The 24,482-nt window shown below is 35.3% G+C and overlaps 1 protein-coding gene across 3 annotated transcripts in view; it reads right to left on the reverse strand.

Moving 5' to 3' along the window:
* Positions 1 to 540: 540 nt before the first annotated feature.
* Positions 541 to 24,482, reverse strand: part of LOC123523791 (adhesion G protein-coupled receptor E2-like) — a 39,162-nt gene continuing 15,220 nt past the window's right edge. The window contains exons 3-14 of one of the 3 annotated variants that reach the window (XM_045301449.2): positions 20,121 to 20,357; positions 19,382 to 19,496; positions 18,923 to 19,032; positions 16,567 to 16,653; positions 16,001 to 16,076; positions 12,503 to 12,607; positions 11,177 to 11,299; positions 10,545 to 10,670; positions 9,850 to 10,080; positions 9,031 to 9,153; positions 7,733 to 7,855; positions 541 to 2,336 (exon numbers count right to left, since the gene is read on the reverse strand). In XM_045301449.2, coding sequence (XP_045157384.1) covers positions 2,257 to 2,336; positions 7,733 to 7,855; positions 9,031 to 9,153; positions 9,850 to 10,080; positions 10,545 to 10,670; positions 11,177 to 11,299; positions 12,503 to 12,607; positions 16,001 to 16,076; positions 16,567 to 16,653; positions 18,923 to 18,952 — 1,104 coding nt within the window. In that variant the 5' untranslated portion in view covers positions 18,953 to 19,032; positions 19,382 to 19,496; positions 20,121 to 20,357 and the 3' untranslated portion in view covers positions 541 to 2,256. Of the gene's footprint in view, positions 2,337 to 7,732; positions 7,856 to 9,030; positions 9,154 to 9,849; positions 10,081 to 10,544; positions 10,671 to 11,176; positions 11,300 to 12,502; positions 12,608 to 16,000; positions 16,077 to 16,566; positions 16,654 to 18,922; positions 19,033 to 19,335; positions 19,497 to 20,120; positions 20,358 to 24,482 lie in introns of all 3 variants that reach the window. The other 2 variants (XM_045301451.2, XM_053539586.1) reach the window with 2 other exon arrangements.

Consider the following 24,482-nt stretch of genomic DNA (forward strand, 5'->3'; position numbering starts at 1 on the left):
TGACGATTATTGTAATCAGTATTTATAGCAAACTTTCATAGTAAACAGGAAGTACTGGGTATATTCAGAATTGGCGGTCACTTTTTTTATATGGCTACAGTTGATCTTGGAGGAAGGTTTACAGATTTGTTTTAACAAATCATAGTGTCCCATATTCTTACTGACTTTAGTACCTGCCGGATCTTCTTGTCTTGAACCATGACTTGACAAAAATGACAAAATGCCAGAACAGGATTCAAAACACTTTGATAAAAGTATTCTTAGACCACATTTGATGCTATATAACATACCCTGCAATTTATGTCTACTTAACCCTTACCATGCTGGGCACGACTGATTTGGCCTTTGTGATCAGTGCTACATATTTCTCTATTCAGTCAGTATCTTTCTGGTAAGCACCCCTTTTAACAGTTAAATGTAATGTCCAAATTCAAAGATGGACAAGTTCATTATTAGAAATTTAGCAGGGTAAGTGTTTAAACACAATACCATTAGCAATACACTATCACAAGTAAATCACAAACTCCTCTTTTGAAATTTTTCAAGAACTTTATTGGAAAGAATTTATGGGGAAAGACAGAAAAGTTCAAAGTAAAACGACAATGCTAAATGATATCAACAATTCTATCACAAACATTCCATACATTTCAGTAAAATCATAAATATTCGAACATAAATCAAAACTGTTTACAATAGGTGTAGTAAATTAATGATAAGATAAAACATTTTAGCATTAAATAAAACAATTACTTTATAAGATCCAAAAAGATTTGACAAAATGATAATAATTTGTGCAATCATAACAATTACTGTATAATCATTAATATTCGTGGTGGAATATAATTTTGTAGGTTTCCAAATTGTGCCAATACACGAAATTAAATCCGAACAAACAAACAAATCAATTTCATCTCCTGTGGCTGCAATCCAATTATTAATTTCGGTTTGGCTGGAACCATGAAATTTCATGACCACCAAATGTTATGATTTTACAGCATACCAGTATGTACAAGGTCATTACAACAGAGGTGAATGCTTGGTCTTCTGTACACATGTGATTTACATAAAAAAATACAACTGAGCCACGCCATGAGATAACCAACATAGTGGCTATGCGACCAGCATGGATCCAGACCAGCCTGCGCATCCACGCAGTCTAGTCAGGATCCATGCTGTTTGCTAACAGTTTCTCTAATTGCAATAGACTTTGAAAGCGAACAGCATGGATCCTGACCAGACTGCATGGATGCGTAGGCTGGTCTGGACCCATGCTGGTCGCAAAGCTACTATGTTGGTTTTCTCATGGCACAGCTCACATTAACATCAGTTAAACCTAAACACTGTTTGTAATACAAGAAAAATTCTGAACGGCAAGAATTAATGCATAACTGTGTTTATTGTTTAGAAGGAATAATAATATATTATTTTGAGTAATGCTTCACCGTGTTTAAGAGGAAAGCTAAATGGACTTAACAATTAGTAATTCAGAACTGTGTTTGTGAATTAATCTTAGCAAATGACTGTTTTAAAGACAGCTTATTTATTAATTACACACTTAACACATTGAAATCTATAGAAGAATTAATTAATTATTAGCCAGTTATCTGTTATATTTACAATATTAAGACATGTATAAACACATACCTTTCTAACATTCATATGAAAAAGAGATTTTTTTTTTGTGTGTTTTTTTCTCAGTCATGAAAGAAGGACAATGGATTCATATATAAACTTACACATAAAGATTTCTATTTCGAGAATGCAGATTGTTTGTGTACAGGCCATAGCTTGAAAAAATAATTAACTTTGATACTGTCACTGCTATCTGAAAGTCTTATCTTCATCTGCAGGCCTGCTCCTTTAAAAAAAAGGTAAAAGGTTTCTTGTTTAACGTGGGTAGTTGATAAAATCCCCACCTGGAATGAATGGAACAACTTATTTCCAGCTGAGCCCATGGTAGGAGTCATCTTTACCTCCTTAGCATCCAGTCTAGGCTGATACTGCTGGAAACAGTACCAATTTAAGTAAATCACCCAGCACTGAACACTAGTCCGGATATCGGTCGTGACTGGGAATTGAATAAAGACTTCTGGCGTAAGTCCAACCTGCTGACCACTGTGCCACTGACTTTCATTTATAAGAGAAATTTTATTACAATTAAAATATACATATCAACCAATTAAACATGAATTGATATATAAATCCATCGTGATTCTAGATTTCCTAGATGTCATCTTCAATGGGTCCTCTTTGTATTTATCCACAGATGTATCCAGGTACTGTATTGGTGCAGGCTAACCCAGACGTGCATTGACTAGGATTGCATTCATCTATATCTGTAAGATAATGTTTGAAAAAAATGTTATTGTCTAAATATGAGCTGCACCATGAGAAAACCAACATAGTGGCATTATGACCAACATGGATCCAGACCAGCCTGCTTTTGCGCACAGTCTGGTCAGGATCTATGCTGTTCGCTTTCAAAGCCTATTGCAATTAGAGAAACCATTAGCGAACAGCATGGATCCTGACCAGACTGCGTGGATGCGCAGTTTGGTCTGGATCTATTCTGGTCGCAAATGCACTATGTTGGTTTGCTCATGACATGGCTCATATGTAATCAGTATTTTATAAATGCAGGTCTTCAAGTTAACTTTCAAACAGTTCTGTGATCGCAGACCTGCACTCACAGTTTTTGCTTAGTCTGCATTTATTCATTTGAAAGGGAATTTACAATATTTTGTAACAAGAGCTGTCGGAGGACAGCAACGCTCGACTATTCAACAGCCTTGTCAACTGAATGAATACAAAAGTCGAAAAAGGGGCATAATTTTGTAAAATGCAAAGTAGAGGTATTGTACCTCTGTACTGCATGTCATATCATGACAGTGAACAAGTGTGTGAAGTTTCAATCCTTTCCAATTTGTGGATACTGAGATACCAGCTTACATACAAAAACTTAACCAAAAACTGCTAAGTCAAAGGGGCATAATTTTGTAAAAATGCAAAGTAGAGTTATGGGACCTTCACAGTGCATGTTAGATCATGACAGTGAACAAGTGTGTGAAGTTTCAATCCAATCCAATTAGTGGGTACTGAGATATCAGATTACATACAATAATTTAACCAAAAACTGCTAAGTTGAAAAAGGGGCATAATTTTGAAATTTTGAAGTTACGGGACTTGCTTAGTGCATGTCAGATCATGACAGTGAACAAGTATGTGAAGTTTCAATCCATTCCCATTAGTAAGTACTGAGATACCAGCTTACATACAAAACCTTAACCAAAAATTTCTAAGTCGAAAAAGGGGCATAATTTTGTAAAAAAAGCAAAATAGAGTTATGGAACCTGTGCAATGTAGGTCAGTTCATCACAGTGAATAAGTGTGTGAAGTTTCAATCCATTCCCACAAGTGGTTACTGAGTTACCAGCTTACATACAAAACCTTAACCAAAAATTTCTAAGTCGAAAAAGGGGCATAATTTTGTAAAAAAGCAAAAAAGAGTTATGGAACCTGTGCAACGTACGTCAGTTTGTCACAGTGAATAAGTGTGTGAAGTTTCAATCCATTCCCACAAGTGATTACTGAGATACCAGCTTACATACAAAACCTTAACCAAAATTGGGACGCGGACGCGGACGCATGGGCGAGTCCAATAGCTCTACTATTCTATGAATAGTCGAGCTAAAAACTATTTGAGTTTATGTACGTAATTGTTACAGTCTAGTTACTTAAGGTATTAGGCCCCTAATAGCAATGTTTAAAAAAAGGCATCTGCTTGGTATATTCTTACAGTTGACCGTGCTTGGCACTTATATGCAAATTTTTAAAAACTTTTACCGTGACGTTTTTTTATAAATTTTGTGTAATTAATGGTATTTCCTAAAGCTCAAGTAGAGACAAATTTCTAAGTGGTGGCCTTTATCCAAAATGTTTGCAGAGAATTCATTATTCTATTATTATTTATGTAAGAAACATCAAACTATCGGTAAACAATCATAAAACTTAAAATAAAATCTTTCTATATAATTTTTTCTAGGGTGCCTCAAGTAAACGGATTTAATCAGACAGAATTCCAACTCCAAAATTGAAAAATTAAGGTCGCATCCTGCGGATCTGTTTTGAATTTTGCTTACTTCATTCAAAAATAACCTTGGGGCAGAAGTAAAACCTACCTACATTTCTTCCACAATATGTAATAAAAAGAAGCCAAAATAGAGAACTTTTACCGCATGTAACTCAGTATTCTTAAAGATGTCTAACTCTAACCCTTCTGTTTCAGAGATAAATTCACTTTAAATAGCAAGAAATCGCGTATCAAATGAGTTTTTCCCACTTTTATACAATAAATCAATAACAAGTCTTGAAAGAAGTAAAAACTTACTAGAAACAAGAGGACCATGATGGTCCTGAATCGCTCACCTCTTCCCACATGACCCAGTTTTGAGTATGACGTCGTTTTTTCTATTATTTGACATAGTGACCTAGTTTTTGAGCTCATGTGACCCAGTTTTAAAGTTGACCTAGATATTATCAAGATAAAAATCCTGACCAATTTTCATGAAGATCCATCGAAAAATATGGTCTCTAGAGAGGTCACAAGGTTTTTCTATTATTTGACCTATTGACCTAGTTTTCGAAGGTACATGACCCTGTTTTGAATTTTACCTAGATATCATCAAGGTGAACATTCTCACTAATTTTCATGAAGATCTCATGAAAAATATGGCCTCTAGAGAGGTCACAAGGTTTTTCTATTTTTATACCTACTGGCCTAGTTTTTGACCGCACGTGACCCAGTTTTAAACTCGACCTTGATATCATCAACGTGAACATTCAGATCAATTTTCATGAAGATCCATTGAAAAATATGGCCTCTAGAGAGGTCAAAAGATTTTAATAATTTTAGACCTACTGACCTAGTTTTTGAACGCAGTTGACCCAGTTTCAAACTTGACCTAGATATCATCAAGATGAACATTCAGACCAACTTTCATACAGATCCCATGAAAAGTATGGCCTCTAGAGAGGTCACAAGGTTTTTCTATTATTTGACCTACTGACCTAGTTTTTTAGGGTACGTGACCCAGTTTCAAACTTGACCTAGATATCATCAAGATGAACATTCTGACCAATTTTTATGGAGATCAATTCACAAGTATGGCCTCTAGAGAGGTCACATGATTTTTCTATTTTTAGACCTACTGACCTATTTTTTGACCGCACATGACCCTGTTTCGAACTTGACCTAGATATCATCAAGATGAACATTCAGACCAATTTTCATACAGATCCCATGAAAAATATGGCCTTAAGAGAGGTCACAAGGTTTTTCTATTATTTGACCTACTGGGTAGAGAACACCAATTGTTTTCCCATAGACTTCCATTATAACATTATGGCGTGTACGGCCTTCCATATATCGAAACATGTATATCCAATCACATTTTTTTCAAGAACTATCTTAGTTCCACCAAAATATCGGACGAAAAACATATGAATAGTGATACTTTATTTAAGTAATTTTCGTGTGAATGAGATGACCCCCTGTTTACATCGTTGTCATGGCGGGAGAAATTCATTTGATGAGACTTTTTTTCAATACACATAAAATGTAGCAAATTTTGTCAAAATGTATAATGAAATACTGTAAATGCAGTAAAAATATTCCATTTTGAAAAAAATAATCACTTCTTGGGTTTGTTTACATGACTGACCAATCAGAACGCACAGATGCTACCTTATTCCCAGGTATACGCTTACCTCATTCCCAGTAAGTTCCCTGTACTATTTCAAATTGGTGGTCTCTGACCTACTGACCTAGTTTTTGAAGGCACGTGACCCACATTCGAACTTGACCTAGATATCATCAAGATGAACATTCAGACCAACTTTCATACAGATCCCATGAAAAATATGGCCTCTAGAGAGGTCACAAGGTTTTTCTATTATTTGACCTACTGACCTAGTTTTTGAAGGCCCGTGACCCACTTTCGAACTTGACCTAGATATCATCAAGGTGAACATTCTGACCAATTTTCATGAAGATCTCATGAAATATATGGCCTCTAGAGAGGTCACAAGGTTTTTCTATTTTTAGACCTACTGACCTAGTTTTTGACCGCATGTGACCCAGTTTCGAACTTGACCTAGATATCATCAAGATGAACATTCTGACCAATTTTCATGAAGATCTCATGAAATATATGGCCTCTAGAGAGGTCACAGGGTTTTTCTATTTTTAGATCTTCTGACCTAGTTTTTGACCACACGTGACCCAGTTTCGAACCTGACCTAGATATCATCAAGATGAACATTCAGACCAACTTTCATACAGATCCCATGAAAAATATGGCCTTTAGAGAGGTCACAAGGTTTTTCTATTATTTGACCTACTGACCTAGTTTTTGAAGGCACGTCACCCAGTTTCAAACTTGACCTAGATATCATCAAGGTGAATGTTCTGACCAATTTTCATGAAGATCTTGTGGAATATATAGCCTCTAGAGAGGTCACAAGGTTTTTCTATTTTTAGACCTACTGACCTAGTTTTTGAAGGCACATGACCCAGTTTCGAACTTGACCAATATATCATCAAGATGAACATTCTGACCAATTTTCATGAAGATCTTGTGAAATATATGGCCTCTAGAGAGGTCACAAGGTTTTTCTATTTTTAGACCTACTGACCTAGTTTTTGAAGGCACGCGACCCAGTTTCGACCTTGACCTAGATATCATCAAGATGAACATTCTGACCAACTTTCATAAAGATCCCATGAAAAATGTGACCTCTAGAGTGGTCACAAGCAAAAGTTTACGGACGCACGCACGGACGACAGACACCGTGCGATCACAAAAGCTCACCTTGTCACTTTGTGACAGGTGAGCTAAAAAAGGAAAATAACAAAAAAAAATTTTGGTCTCAGTGGGGCTTGAACCTATGCCCCCCCTGAAAATTGCAGTCAAAGTAGGATTATGGTAAGAATTGAATACTCTTTAAAAAGGAGGTACCCTATTATGGGCCTAATACCTTAACTAATACAAATTTTTTCTCATACAGGGTTACTAGTGTATGTACAGGCTGCATTCATGTAACAATAATTGTTGAAGTTCTGTGTACCGGTACACATGCTAATGTCTGAAAAGGACTTATATTTCACTGCTGTAACAGTGCAGTCAAGGGTTACATTCACTGCTGTAACAGTGCAATCACGGGTTACATTCACTGCTGTAACAGTGCAATCACGGATTACATTCACTGCTGTAACAGTGCAATCACGGATTACATTTATACTGAGATTCAATATATTGGGTGGTAATATAAACCTTAAAGCCCTGCTCCCCAGCTATTCAAATTCTTTTGTGTGTATGCAACCCATGATTACAATAGGTAACAGTTAAAGGACACGTGCCACTCTTAAGCACGCAAAACCACAATATTTCATATAGAATTTTATATAAAATAGATTCTATTTTGACAAGTGTCACAGTTCATAGTCAGGATTTTCATGCTTTTTCAGTGACAATTCAAGGTTAAAAGGTAGAACGGGAGCAGGGCTTTAAGGATTGAATTGCAACTTTGGTGTTACAGTCAAGGACAATGCACTATAAACCTGAAGACGTGAAACACATACATGTATTAAACCTAATTTTTCTTGTTGTTCAATAAGAATTTGCAGGTAGTAATTAACCAGACTTTCTACCATTTTCTCTACAGAAACACTTACCCTCGCATGTTACTCCATTGCCAGAAAAACCTGCGTTACAAGAACATGTGAAACTTCCATCAGTGTCTGTGCATGCTGCATTCGGATGACAGTTGTCTGTGTTTGTGGCACACTCGTCAATGTCTGAAAATAATTAGAAGACCGTGTTTCATTCAGGGCATGTAAGGTTTCTCTTAAATAATACAGATTAAAATCGGATTCAAGTCTTAAACTGTTATTCAATCTCACTCCAAGGTGATCAAAAGATGAATCCTTATTTTCTATAAGCTTGAAGCTTGGAGAGTGCAGATCTACGGATAACAGGGTGGAGAGTTTGATCCATGAATGAGGAGTATATGTTCTCTTAATTCATACAGGATTACTAGAGAAACTTCCTCGAGTGTTTGAGTGTAAGTGCAGGCTACCTCTATGTAACAATCATTGTTTGAGGTCTGTATACACTAGTTATGCACCTGTCAATATTTTGCCCGCCCAGGGGGGCGGCGGGCCGACCCGGGGGAATTTGACATTTCAAAAATTTTGTTGTCTAAATCCCCACCCTAGGGACAACCTTTTTTGTCTAAATCCCACCCTAGAGCCTGGTTGGTACATCAAATGTTTGTCAAATTCCCGCCTGTCGGGAATGGTCTTCTGTCTAAAGTCCCGTGTATGCCCGCCGCTCCCCCGGGCGGGCAAAATATTGACAGGTGCATTAATGTCTGAAAATGACTTACATTTCATTACTGTAAGGGTACAATTGAAAGACGGATTGGGATTCAACACATGGGTGGTAATATTAATTTTAGGATTCAATTACAACTGTGGTGTTACAGTTAATATATCTCATTTTGTGATTTTGTTGTTGAATAAAAGAATCATATCACAAGGGCGCAGCATCTGAATGACAAACGATGACTTTATTCAAGAGCAAATGAGATATATCATTTCAATTCTGACACATTATCAAGGATTTTCAAGTACATCCTTGATGACACACATCAAATATTTGCCTGTTTTCTATTGGTTTCTTTTCCAGTGTGCTGCTATGCCTTGTAACCACAGGATCCTGTGGTTTAATGCTATGATGTCATAATTGTGACATAAGCAAAATTAATTGTTGTATAATAACACACGATCTTCAGCCTTCTTTGTTTAATAGGAAAATAAATTGAGTCGTGTTAGAATTAAGAACATTGCACTGTTAGCCTGAAGACGTGCTATATACTTTATATAAAACCTAATTTTTCTTGTTGTTAAATATGAATTTACAGGCAGAAATAAATCAGACTTTCTACCATTTTCTCTACAGAAACACTTACCATCGCATGTTACTCCATTGCCAGAAAATCCTGTGTTACAAGTACATGTGAAACTTCCATCGGTGTCTGTGCATGTTGCATCCGAATGACAATTATCTGTGTTTGTGGCACACTCGTCAATGTCTATAAATAATTAGAAGACCGTGTTTCATTCAGGGCATGTAAGGTTTCTCTTAAATAATACAGATTAAAATTGGATTCAAGTCTAAAACTGTTATTCAATCTCACTCCAAGGTGATCAAAAGATGAATCCTAATTTTCCATAAGCTCAGTTCTACGGTGTCGTGAGTTTGATCCCTGCATGAGGCATATGTTCTCCATGACAATTTGATTAAAGACATTGTGTCTGAAATTATTCGTCCACTACCCATAATTCATGTGGGGAAGCTGGCAATTACTTGCTGAAAACAGGTTTGCACTGGTACAGATTCTAGAAACATAGTTAAGTTCACTGAAACTGTAAACAAAACAAAACCAAAAAAAAAAAATCAACCTTACCATTGCTTGAATGCAAGACTTTGTTCAGAAACAGCCTATCAAATGCTGATGTTTTGAGACAGATATTAAAACTTAGTTTTATATCCTTAATCTTTGATGCTGATCTTGTCAGCCTTGAAGCATACAGTGAGAGAACACTGATTCTCAAATTATATGATTTTCCCCTGTTCCATCCCCATTTAAAGTAAACACAGTAATTCAGTATGTACATTATCAAAACCATGAAAGACAATCTGCTGATTCAGATACTCCTGTTTTTATTGTTCGTAGATAAGAACTTGCAGGCAAAAATCAAACAGATTTCCTACCAGAAACACTTACCTGTGCATGTAACTCCATCGCCAGTCCAACCTGTGTTACACACACACTGTAAATTGTCAATAGTGTCTGTGCATGCTGCATTCACATCACAACTGCTTGAATCAATACACTCACATGTAACTCCATCGCCAGTCCAACCAGTGTTACATGTACACGTGAAACTTCCATCAGTGTCTGCGCATTCAGCATTTGAATTACAATTGTCTGCTTCAGTTGCACACTCGTCAATGTCTGAAAATAATTGACAGATCATGATTATTTCATTCAAATAAATGTTCCTTTAAAATTGTATAAACTGGAGTCTGAATATTCATCTTCTTCTGAAAGAAAATTCATCTCCTGTTATACAACCTCCTTCAAAGATGATAGGATAAATTTAAGATTTCAATGCTACTTTTGTTTTAATTTAAGACTATGTTCAGAAACAGCCTATCTTTTATGTCCTTAATCTTATATGCTGGCATTGCCAACATTCAAGCATAATTTAAACAACTTAAAGTGAGAGAACACTGATTATCAAATTATTTGATTTTTCACTGTTATATCCCCATTTAAAGTAAACACTGCAATTCAGTCTGTACCTTATCAAAATTGTAAAAGACAATCTGCTGAATCAGATACTTCTGTGTTTTTATTGTTCTTAGATAAGAACTTGCAGGCAAAAATCAATCATATTTCCTACCAGAAACACTTACCTGTGCATGTAACTCCATCGCCAGTCCAACCTGCGTTACAAGCGCATGTAAAACTTCCCTCAGTGTTTTGGCATGCTGCATTTGTATCACAATTATTGGATCCTCCAGGTGCACACTCGTTAACATCTGAAAATAATTGACAGACCATATTTCATTCAGGGTATGGAATTAAATAATACAGATTAAAGTTGTTTAAACTGAAGTCTGAAAATTCATCTTCGTCTGAAAGAAAATTCATCAGCTGTTATTCAACCTGACCTTCCAAAGTGATAAGATAAATTTTAGATTTCAACGTTACCATTGTTTTAATTTAAGACTATGTTCAGAAACAGCCTATCAAAGGCTAAAGTTTTGAGACTGATATTCAAACATACTTTTATGTCCTTAGTCTTAAACGCTGGTGTTGTCTGCTTTCAAGCATAATTTAAACAACTTAAAGTGAGAGAACACAGATTCTCAAATTATATGATTTTCCCTGTTACATCCCCATTTAAAGTAAACACAGTAATTCATTATGAATATTATTAAAATCATGGAAGACAATCTGCTGACTCAGATACTCTTGTTTTTATTGTTGTTAGATAAGAACTTGCAGGCAAAAATCAATCATATTTCCAACCAAAAACACTTACCTGTGCATGTAACTCCATTGCCAGTCCAACCTGCGTTACAAGCACATGTAAAACTTCCATTTGTGTTTTGGCATGCTGCATTCGTATCACAATTGTCTGTGTTTGTTGCACACTCGTCAATGTCTAAAAACAATTGCAAGATTGTATTTCATTCAGGTTATGTAAATGTTCCATTAAATAATACAAATATAATTGTTTAATTAAACTGCAGTCTGCTTCTTCATCTAAAAGAAATAAAACCTTAAAACTGGTGTTAAGATAATGTTCAGATACAGCCAATCAAATCCTAGAGTGATATTCAAACTCAGCCAATCAAATTGTAGAGTGATATTCAAACTCAGCCAATCAAAATCCTAGAGTGATATTCAAACTCAGCCAATCAAATCCTAGAGAGATATTTAAACTTAGCCAATCAAATCCTAGAGTGATATTCAAACTCAGCCAATCAAAATCCTAGAGTGATATTCAAACACAGCCAATCAAATCATAGAGTGATATTCAAGCTCAGCCAATCAAATCCTAGAGTGATATGCAAACTCAGCCAATCAAATCCTAGAGTGATATTCAAACTCAGCCAATCAAATCCTAGAGCGATATTCAAACTTAGTTTTATAAGTTTAGACCGTAATGTCAGCTAAGGTGCTTGTTATTTGTGGGCAGCCTACTTTGTTGTGTGGCTCTGGCTGCCTTGTATGCGCTCAATGATCCTGAAAAATCTATCCTTAACAATTTATTGTGTACATTCTATGTCACTGAATTAATTTGGTCAACCTTAAGACTGCAGCATTGCCACTAGCTAATTTCAAGAAAGCATTCAGAATCATCAAACCAGGGGCTGCAGTTTATTTTTAAGTACAGACCATTCCTGTACATATCAATTAGTGTCTGCCAATATGTTAATAAAGCAATATATTTCATTACATCTGGGTTTGAAGCGACTTCTACACTCAGATTACAAGAAGCAGCACAAGTTGACAGGTTTTAAATCTCAGAATCAGGTTTAACATGTGTTGTGAATTTTTAAAATTGGACATACATTTATATGCTAAATATCCTGACAAGCACTTGTTGTACATGTACAATGTATCAATCTTTCTGACGTGGACATTGTATGCTGTATTGACCTCTCTGATGTACATATAGTATCTTATATTATGATGAATCTATCAATCTCTCTTACATAAAAATGGTGCCTACAAGTACGATGTATCAACCTCTCAGACGAAAATAAAGTACATTTTTTTACAATGTATCAACCGCTGTCACGCAGATAAACTACCTACGAGTATGATGTACGTGTCAACCTCTCAAATGTAGATATAATACCTTCATGGCATGTTTCGCCAGTGAATCCGGAACCTGTACAGTTACAATCAAGTGGTCCTACTAGCTGACCAACCAAATAACATTGAGTCAAAAGAGCACAATCACCTACACAAAAGAAAATAATACAGATAAATAGAAAGAAACATAACAAACAATATTAAAAACACTACATCAAAAGGTAACAAAATATTTACATATTTACATTAATCATTATAATACATCTATGTAGCACTGAAATAATAGCATATATATAGCACTTGATTAAACACTGTACATCTAGTGTAGCTTTGAGTTTCCTGCAGAACAGTCATTTTAACACTGTAAATCCAGAGTAGCCTTCAGATTTCTGCAGAAAGAGTCAATTAAACACTGTAAATTCAGTGTAACCTGGATATTCCTGCAGACAGTCAATTAAACACTGCAAATCCAGTGTAGCCTGGAGATTTCTGCAGAAAAAGTGAATGAAACACTGTAAATTCAGTGCAGCCTGGAGATTTCTGCAGAAAGAGTCAATTAAACACTGTAAATCCAGTGTAGCCTGGACATTCTTGCAGAACAGTCAATTAAACACTGTAAATTCAGTGTAGCCTGGAGATTTCTGCAGAAAGAGTCAATTAAACACTGTAAATCCAGTGCAGCCTGGAGATTTCTGCAGAAAGAGTCAATTAAACACTGTAAATCCAGTATAGCCTGGAGATTCCTACAGAAAGAGTCAATTAAACACTGTAAATCCAGTATAGCCTGGAGATTTCTACAGAAAGAGTCAATTAAACACTGTAAATCCAGTGTAGCCTGGAGATTTCTACAGAAAGAGTCAATTAAACACTGTAAATCCAGTGCAGCCTGGAGATTTCTGCAGAAAGAGTCAATTAAACACTGTAAATCCAGTATAGCCTGGAGATTCCTGCAGAAAGAGTCAATTAAACACTGTAAATCCAGTGTAGCCTGGAGATTTCTACAGAAAGAGTCAATTAAACACTGTAAATCCAGTGCAGCCTGGAGATTTCTGCAGAAAGAGTCAATTAAACACTGTAAATCCAGTATAGCCTGGAGATTTCTGCAGAAAGAGTCAATTAAACACTGTAAATCCAGTGTAGCCTGGAGATTTCTACAGAAAGAGTCAATTAAACACTGTAAATCCAGTGCAGCCTGGAGATTTCTGCAGAAAGAGTCAATTAAACACTGTAAATCCAGTGTAGCCTGGAGATTCCTGCAGAACAGTCAATTAAACAGTAGGAATGATATTTACAACAACTATCAAAGGTCACATAGTTAAAAAAAACAACATAGAAATGTCTGATTTAGTTGTGCCAAAATTGATAGCATCATGAAGGATAAATACATACTGGATTGGTTCAGCCCAAGCATTGTAAACACCAAAGAAAAACAAGAGCTGTCCGTAAGACAGCCAAGCTCGACTATTCGAAATATTGTCACAGAAGCAGGAAATTATTACCCAAAATGTTAAATATCAAAAGAGTTTTAAGTTCGAAACGGGACATAATTTGAACAAAATGCATATCAGAGTTATTGGACTTGATGCTATCAACTAGTTTAATAACCCCGAAGAAACATGTTAAGTTTCAATTCCATATCTGCATTAGTTTTGGAGATAGTAACTTGCATGTAAAACTTTAACCAGAATTTTCTAAGTCCAAAAGGGGGCATAATGTGCTCAAAATACATGTTAAGAGTTATGGAACTTGACCCAGTGAGGTTGGTAACTGACCTAGAAAAAGAATAAATAAGTTTCAAAGCTATATGCCTTTTGGTAATAGCTGTATGTACTTGCACGCAAAACTTTAACCAGGATTTTCTAAGTCCAAAAGGGGGCATAATTTGCCCAAAATACATGTCAGAGTTATGGGACTTGATTCTATCAACTAGTTTTATAACCCGAAGACACATGTGAAGTTTCAATTTAATATCTGCATTAGTTTTGGAGATAGTAACTTGCATGTAAAACTTTAACCAGGATTTTCTAAGTCCAAAAGGGGGCATAATTTGCTCAAAATACATCTCAGAGTTATGGGACTTGGCCCAGTGAGGTAGGTAATTGATCTAGAAAAAGAAAAAAATAAGTTTCAAATCAATATGCCTTTTAGTAATAGCTGTATGTACTTGCACGCAAAACTTTAACCAGAATTTTCTAAGCCCAAAAGGGGGCATAATTTGGCCAAAATACATGTCAGAGTTATGGGACTTGACCCAGTGAGGTAGGTAATTAATCTAGAAAAAGAAAAAATAAGTTTCAAATCTATATGCCTTTTAGTAATAGCTGTATGTACTTGCACGCAAAACTTTAACCAGAATTTTCTAAGTCCAAAAGGGGGCATAATTTGGCCAAAATGAAGGTCAGAGTTATGGGACTTGGTGCTATCAACTAGTTTTATAACCCCGAAGACACATGTGAAGTTTCAATTCAATATCTGCATTAGTTTTGGAGATAGTAACTTGCATGTAAAACTTTAACCAGAATTTTCTAAGTCCAAAAGGGGGCATAATTTGCTCAAAATACATGTTAGAGTTATGGAACTTGACCCAGTGAGGTTGGTAATTGACCTAGAAAAAGAATAAATAAGTTTCAAAGCTATATGCCTTTAAATGATAGCTGTATGTACTTGCATGCAAAAACTTAACCAAGGTGTGACGCCGACGCCGACGCCGACGCCGACGCCGACGCCGACGCCGACGCCAGGGTGAGTAGAATAGCTAGACTATTCTTCGAATAGTCGAGCTAATAATAATTAAAAGTATAACTGGCAAATAGCATTTAGCAACAATGGCAACTGGCAAACAGCAATAGCATACAAAGGAGCAAGTCTAACAATTTGTTAGAACAACAGGAACATAATTTAGCTAGAAGTTGGCTAGATGTAAGCATGGTAAAGATTTCAGAATATACATTTAGCCATGCTGATTGCCCCTAAAGATGCTAAATGACAAATATTTAATGTTAAATGCCAATTTCTTACTGTTAAATCCTACATACCAAATGCCATATACTTAATGCTAAATGCCAGTGTTAAACAGGAAATGCCAATTCCCAAAATGATAAAAGCTAATTGTCAGACTGAGTTAATGACCTGTATCTCATAAACTACTAACTTTTAACCTTCAGTATTTAAGAAATTATTTATAGCAAAAGAATGTTTCAACACTATTTATGCACGATGGGCGGTTATACGTCGGGCGTAATAATTTTACGAGGATGCTGCCCGAGTGAAATTATTTGTACAACGTACTACCGCCTGAGTGTATAAATAGTGTTAAAACACAGTTTTGCCATAAATTATTTCGATTCTAATATGCCCTTAATCTAAAACAGTAGATAAAATATAGGAGAGCTCTTTCTTTGTCACAACAAAAATATGACGTCAACGCACATTAATGTGACGTCATTCTAGCGTAAGAGTGTTTTAACAGAGACAAGCATATTAGAATACAAATGTACTTGATAGTGGTTCAGTAGTGGTATGCAATAATTAATTTACTTACAGGGTTTGCATTTAAACTGGCTGTTAGGGTTATTTGAATTGCCTGTTGCAAGGCAGAACTCACCAGGCGGGCAATCCTGTCAAAATGCAACATTACAACTCTTAAACACAAAACCGAAAACAAACAAAAAGAAAAATTCTCGTGAATTTACAGGCCTGCACCTCATACAATCCAGACCTGGCAAAGTCAACTCAGCTGAATACAACATTTCAGATCATGGCCCTGTTATAATAACCATATCATATTGTCCAATTTATCTCACAACTCCGTCCATGCAATGTGATTTACATCAGAGGGTAATGCCTTGAGGCAGCATGATTAAAAGCACTTTTACTACTTAAACTAGTCTTTAGAAAACACAATACAATGTACAATAGTACTTCAAAGGAAAATGCCACAATCATGTGGTAAAATGAAGAAGTTTTATTTCTCAGTGCACAGAGCAATAGTTAATAAAACATTTTATTAATCGGGTACTGTGAAAAAAATGCCATAAACATGTAACAAATTCTAATCAATCAAAAGACATTGTTTTTGTAAATAAGTATAAGGGCTTTAATACTTACATCAGGAAAATTTTTTCTACAGTTGCTTTTCTGTTCCACCCACGGCGGTTTTGCTTTTATCACAGCAACTACAACTAAAAGGAGTACCTGCAAGAACAGAACACTGTAGTAAGACTTACTAAAAAGAAACTAAAAAGAAACTAAGGCATATTCTAGTATTTAATCATTTGCAGACAACTAACTGGATCACAGAGAGATTCAGTTGTGTGCCATGTTGAGAATGGAAGAGTTCAGTCAACTTAATAAAGCGCATAATTCTGTAAACTTTGTATTGCACATATGTAACCTTTAACCCTTACCCTGCTAAATTTCTATAACGAACTGGTCCATTTTTCAATTTTGACAGTACCATTAACTGTAAAAAGGGGTGTTAATAAAAAAGATACTGACTGAATGGCAAATAGTGAAGATCATGATCAGACTGCACAGATACTAGAAAACTGCACGTATATTCTCATAATTCATATGGTGACTTTCAAGCTCTTGATGGTGGAGAAGGACCACATGTGCCCATCCGGGCAGTAGTGCAGACACAATCAGGTACCTGGGTTGAACCACCAACCTTCCCTTAGCCAGCTGAATGGCTTCCTCAAGTTAAAATATCCTACACCCCAAGCAAGATTTTGGCAAGTGATTCAAAGTCATCAGTCTTAACTAGTCGGCAACCTAGTCGCCTGATTTAAGAGCAAATCAAGTAATATTTTTACAGAATGTTTCACAAGTTGAAAACATTCAGCTTGATTATTTTAAGGACATTCAGAAGGTTTCAATTATTTAATTTAAATATACTAGTGATGATGATGATGACAAGGACTATGATGATGATAACGAATTAATGTTATAAAAATTACAATTCTTTTTGTCAAAGAAAACACTGTTCTGGGACCACTGAAATTTCAGCTTTGTTACATTAAACATAATGAGGATATATTCTATTTTATAGGTTTTTTGTGTGAGTACCTTTCAACTTCAGTAATAGAATTTAAAAGTAGTAAATAGGACAGGCCCCCAGATCGTTTGACAACATTTTTTTTTTTTTAGATATCTTGGAATAAAATACTATATTTCTTAAGAAAGCTTTAAAACTTAATTACTGACACGCTTTGCTGGTTTTACTAATTTTTAGGATGAAAATCAAAAAGCGTTTGTAACACTTTTACTCCAGGTTATCTGTCTCAATTAATTAAAAATAAATTAAAAACCAGTTTGAAGTTGTTCTTCCATTTTCAATTGTATTCTGTCTCAATTATAAATATCTATATTTTGAAGTCATAATTCACTACTTCCACCATAGCACTATTGGTTACAATGACGGGAAAATGTCTTTATTGCCGCGGCCATCCGGGGTTCGATTCCCGATGCAGTCATCTTTTTTTCTTTAGAATTTTTAAAATATTTTAGAAAAAAAACCTCATATTCTAATGTTCATAATATAACCAAACTTCAATTTGAAAGAAAGATTATTTTTTAGCCAAACCTGGAGGTCAGTGCCTTTAAGAATCATTTTTAGCTGTATCATGTAAGGTGGAAGAATAATATCGAGCTTTAGAATATTTCATAAATCATTTTGCTTTAATTTTATCACAAAGAAAAAGTTTAATAATCAATTAATATCAAAGATATGTAAGATTTTATATTTTCAATTAATTAATTTTATTTTACATTGTTTAACTGAAATACTTGGTTAATTGCAATTGTTATCCATAAAAAAAATCAATTTTAATACATACACCTTTTTTTATCGAAAATATACTATGTGTCATGATTGTGTGAATGACTTTTTGATGATAATGTCATATTTTACAATATTAAAACATTAGCTGGTTACCATAAATTCATAGAATTAAAATCCTACTTTATCAATTCTTTTTAAAATTAGGTTTAATTGTTCCAATACAAATTTTTGAGAAAATTATGTGTTTAAGAAATAAAGATGCACAAGTTCTACAAATATATTTTGTGTAAATGTAATTGTATTTAATTAACAATACTTCGCATTAGATTTAAAACAGTTGCATAGATAAATGTGAATGGATTTTCTTTTAACAAGCAATGCATGACGTCTAATTATGAATGTAGCACCACATACCTCTACATACACAAGTACTTTATTTATAAATTTAGTAAAGATCACTTCAGCTACATTTGAAGGGAACATCTAAAGATTAAATATTTTATTATTTTTTTCTAAGCTTCCTTTCACTTCAGGTGATTTTAGTTATTACCAACTAGTAAACTTTAAAGTGAGAGATGCAGTTAAAAAAATTTTAGTGGAAATTTTGAAGTACAATATTTGAACAAGCAGTAAAATAAAATTACTTGAAAAATATTTAAATAAAACAAAATCAACACTCACCGCTTTCAGGACGAAATTTCCTCCTGCCATGATGACAATGTGATGTCCTCCCTTGTATTTGATCAACAGCAAATCCAAAGTAGTGAAAGATAGCAGGAGCTAGTTCTCACCTGTAATATATACTTAACTGTTAGTGAGCACATGCCGTTTTCATCAGAAAACATGTTATTTCCAATTATTCTTTTGACAGTTTTGATTATTAACGTAGATAAGAATGAAATCATCAAAAGACCTTTGAAAACACATTAACACCTCACCATGTGAAATAATATGAAGTATTAAAATGTTAAGTAAAGACAAAAGATTTCTCAAAATAGATATACAAATACTAACAAGGTTCAGTCCCTGGTAACCCTACAGAAGGCCATGTAGGGAATCAATATACAGACACACCTTGGGCATCAAACACTTACATGTACAAGGTAGCCAAATGCTAAGTCTAGATGTCAAACTTCATACCTTGATGAAAACAGACGTAATTTGACTGATAGGTAATGTAATATGCAACCCCACTCAACCCCAACAGTACTCTAATATCCATTAACATTTAATGGAATCCACTATCTGAAAGGACCTGAAAATATAACAACACTCAAATTATTTATTATTTTAATGTTATTTAAATTTATTAAATTTATTCTGAGTCTAAGCTGTTCCAGATTTAAGATAGACACATTAAAGGGTTTTATAGAGCAAGTTTGCCTTAGCAGTCCTTTAAGGTCTCTTCTATATTTACTTGTGGCAGCCCCTTTAACTGCAGCCAAGGAGTGTTAAGTCTTGCTGAGAAACCAGCTTATACACAAACTTAGTTTTCACTAAACCACCTTAGGTAGAATTATTTTGTTAAGAAGGAAATAAAAGTTATGGAGGTCACTTGATGTGGAGTTTAAAAGTTGTCCAACAGGTGCTGAGAAACCTGCTTATATCCAAAACTTTTGTTATTAGGACACATGCTTCATACTAGAGAGTGGGACAACATAAGCTCTAAAACTTGAAAATTTAAATAAGTAGCATATTCAGGAAGAGTTTAAATTTATATTTTGCAACGTTTAGAAGTACATGTATTGTAATGATTTCAGGAAATTTTCACTCGCATTCTATCCCTCTACATACCTGGACTAATATTTTACATCAATATTGTGGCCAACTTGCAATAAAATATATGAATCAAACATTGGAAAATATCATGCGACCTTACTGTTTCAGCAATGCAACACTGTCCGTTCATCATTTCATAAGCCACGTCTCTTCAAACCTACACTGAGTTCCTCGTACATTTTCCATTTACATCAATCTTGTTTTCATAAACCATGCCTCTCAATTCAAAATATATGTTTAATGTATTCACATTAGCCAAGCCTTTTAACATTAATACATCTCCACTGGGCAATCCTTCTTTTAGAAGCCACGCCTCTAGGACATCCCCTTGATTGATCTACAATGATAAACAATACTACGCATTAGCCTATACTGAACAGATCTGTAACTGAGGAAAATTGTCAATGTTTAACTGTCTACAAACTGGTTTAACTGTCTTCAAGCTGTGTTATCTCCGTGTCATTCTACTCTCACCTAGGGTTAGTGAACTTTCTCATAAAGGATTTGACATATCATTCAAAACAAAAGTGATTTTTAGATCAATATTAACCCTTACAGAAGCAAGCCTCTGTGGCGTACATGCTGCGTATTTGCTGTGTATATGCCGCGAACACAGTAGTAAGCCAGAGGAGTACATTTTACATACACCGCATGCCGCGTACATGCCGCGTACTATTTCGACGAGTACACAGCATGTACGCAGGAGGTCACTAGTACACTTCAAGTACGCAGCACAGACTCTGAAAATTTAAGGAGTACACTGCATGTACGCAGGAGGGACTTGTACAAGAAAATAGTACACTGCATGTACACCGCAGATACTTCGAAATTTATAACACTTATATATAGTTGCATTAAAGTTGTTTCCCCTTGATGCAGTTACACCATTTTCTTCAGATGTTTACCAAATTACATGCTACAAAAATTGATTTATTTCATTGAAAAGTGGATAAAGAAAAGCATACTAATTTATTTGATAACATCAATCTACATTATTTTGGTAAGGGTAAATACTTATTGATGCATGTCACTTATCTTTTTTCTGTTTTTTTCTGTCCAGATGATCAGCATTTGCATAAGAAAGTTGGTGGGGTAAGGAATTTACATTATCACAGCAGTTTCGCCACAAGAGTACACAGCATGTATGCAGCAGGAGTACACAGCATGTACGCCGCAGGACTCGAGCCAGGAGTACACAGAATGTACGCCGCAGGAGTACACAGCATGTACGCCGCAGGACTCGGGCCAGGAGTACACAGAATGTACGCCGCAGGGGTACACAGCATGTACGCCGCAGGGGTAGTACACCGCAAGCTCATTTGCATGTGAAAAGTGTATGTGCCGCGTACATGCTGCGTACTATTTCCCGCATACTAAATTCCTCCAGCGTACATCCTGTGTACTATGTAGTCCACAGCATGTACGCAGCAGAGCTCATTTGCATGTCAAAAGTGTACTACAAACGTACTATCAGTGTATGTGCGGTGTATATCCTGCGTACTATTTAAAGCACTTGATTTCAGTACACATCATGTACGCATCATATACGCTGTATGTACACAGCAAGAGTGCGCAGCAGGCCTTTTTCTTCTGTAAGGGAAGCCTGCCTGCTTAGCTAAATAGGGAGAGCACACAGGGGGCTATGAGTCTGATCCCTGGGCAAGGTGTATGTTCTCTGTGTCCACTTAAAGCAGACACTGTGCCTGAAGTAATTTCGTTTTCCACCTCTGATTCATGTGGAGAAATTGGCAGTTACCTGCAGAGAACAGCTAAATATTGGTGGGGTTGGTGGTGCAGTTGCGGAGAATCTTGGTAACCGACATGAGCACTGCTGAGCAATAGCAGCTCTCAAATATTAAACTGGCAGATCAGTATATTCAATACTGGTTCAATACTGGCTCATACCGGTTCATACTAGTAGTTTTTGATTTATACACAAGTTAATTGAACATTTTCACTATGTAACAGGTGTGATACTACGAGTATTCACAGTCATTTTACTTCACTAGATATAATATACATGTATATGGATAAGAAAACTTTCTACATAAAACAGAATATGAAAATCAATCAAATAGTAAGCAAAAGTTAGAAAAATACCAATCCCTACATACACTGCAGTTACGAGTAAGATTTCATCTAGTGAAGGAAGAGTTCTCTGATTTTGGCTATTTATTTTTTTTTCTTTTTACAATTTTTCTTTTTTTTTTCATTTTATACATTTTTAGTATACTTTACTAGAAATTTTCTCAAAAATAAAAGTAAAAAGAAAAAAATGCATGTGAAGTTTGGAATTTATATGATTATTTATATATGTGATGTAGTATTATAAAAAGTTGTACTGAAGTAAAACTTTTCAGGGAATTTGTCAATAAATCTGATTTGTCATAAAACTGATTTAATAAGTCTGCTTCTGTTATTGATTCTCACAAATGAATACCATTTTCAAATCAGTCATTTATAACTTAAAACAGCCGAGGTGACATACCTTTATGCTCGCTGAAATTGATAGAGATATGTAAATAAAAAACAACATTCTTTCTGTACAAAATTATTCTACGAAATAACATTAAAAGGGGAACGAAATAAAGAGGACAAAGTTTGTCAGTTAGTCCAAGACACTACCCTTACCCTGCTAAATTTCTATAATGAACTTGTCCATCTTTCAATTTGGACAATACCATTACCTGTTAAAAAGGGTGAGTTTACCAAAAAGATACAGGATGAATAGTGAACAGTGCAGATCATGATCAGACTGCATGGATGTGCAGGCTTTTCAAGATCTACACTGGTCACAAAGGCAGAATCAGTCATATCCAGCATGTTAAGGGTTAATAACTTCAGCATCTGGACTTATGTCATGGCTCAAAATTCAAAATTTAAAGGTGAAGGCACAGCCGTATATCACATAATATATCAATAGTATATCAATATCTCGACTATGGAATGACCATTTTTATAATTTTAAGGCTTGTTTCCTTTGATATATGAAGTCCCGGGGCTAGGAAACCACAGGCGTACAGATGACCTCAGTAAGTACTCCTGGATTCAAAATAACAACTTCTCCACTGCAAACAACAACTTCTCCACTGCAAGTAAATAACAGCTTCTCCACTGCAAACAACTTCTCCACTGCAAGGAAACAACCACTTCACCACTGCAAGTAAACAACAACTTCTCAACTGGAAGTAAACAACAACTTCTCCACTGCAAGAAAACAACCACTTCTCTACTGCAAGTAAACAACCACTTCTCCACTGCAAGTAAACAACAACTTCTCCACTGCAAGGAAACAAGCACTTCTCCATTGCAAGGAAACAACAACTTCTCTATTGCAAGTAAACAACAACTTCTCCACTGCAAGGAAAAATCAACTTCTCCACTGCAGGTAAACAACAACTTCTCCACTGCAAGGAAACAACAACTTCTCCACTGCAAGTAAACAACAACTTCTCCACTGCAAGGAAAAATCAACTTCTCCACTGCAGGTAAACAACAACTTCTCCACTGCAAGGAAACAACAACTTCTCCATTGCAAGGAAACAACCACTTCTCCATTGCAAGGAAACAACAACTTCTCTACTGCAAGTAAACAACAACTTCTCCACTGCAAGGAAACAACAATTTTGCAAGGAAACAAGAACTTCTCCACCACAAATAAACAACAGCTTCTCCACTGCAAGTAAACAACAACTCCTCCACAAGAATCAGTGGTGGATGAAACAAGTGCTAAGGTATGCCACACTGGTAATTAGAATACTGTTACTGTCATTTTGCAACATACAGTATAAAGTTTCATGTCAGGGGAAATATTTTAACAGTTTAGAAAGTTAGAATATCAACACATCCTAAAAATCGATTTTGAAAGAAGCTGTGAACATTATACATGGTGAAACTTGTTATTCTGTGACAGATGTGAGTTTTTATAACCATGTATATGAAAATTTCCCTTTGTTTAAACAGTTTTAGTAAATGCTAATAATGATCTCTTAGCAATATAATGAATGATTACAACTTCTTTTTTGTCAGTTATCAACAGTATTTTCCTTGTTACAATCAGAAAAATGCTTTTACACAGTACATAGTCAGGATTCTCTGGGTTTTTTTTTAGCTGGCCAAAAAAAACCCAACAAACAAACACATGTTTAGTATATGTGTCACAGCAAATCTAACAAGAACTTGTAATATCTTGTTCCTAGCAATGATCACAATAAAAAATAAGTACAAAGAACACATTTCATTAATCTATGTACTTGAAGGCAGGATATTAAGTTAACCACTAGCTGACCAAATCCTTGACCACTCACTGACCAAATCCATGACCACTCACTGACCAAATCCTTGACCACTCATTGCCCAAAGCCTTCACCATTCAAAGACCAAATCTGTGACCTTGAACACTCATTGTCCCAATCCTTCACCACTCAAAGACCAAATCTGTGACTACACAAAGACCAAATCT

Source organism: Mercenaria mercenaria, chromosome 3, assembly GCF_021730395.1.
Source record: "Mercenaria mercenaria strain notata chromosome 3, MADL_Memer_1, whole genome shotgun sequence".
Lineage (NCBI taxonomy): Eukaryota > Metazoa > Mollusca > Bivalvia > Venerida > Veneridae > Mercenaria > Mercenaria mercenaria.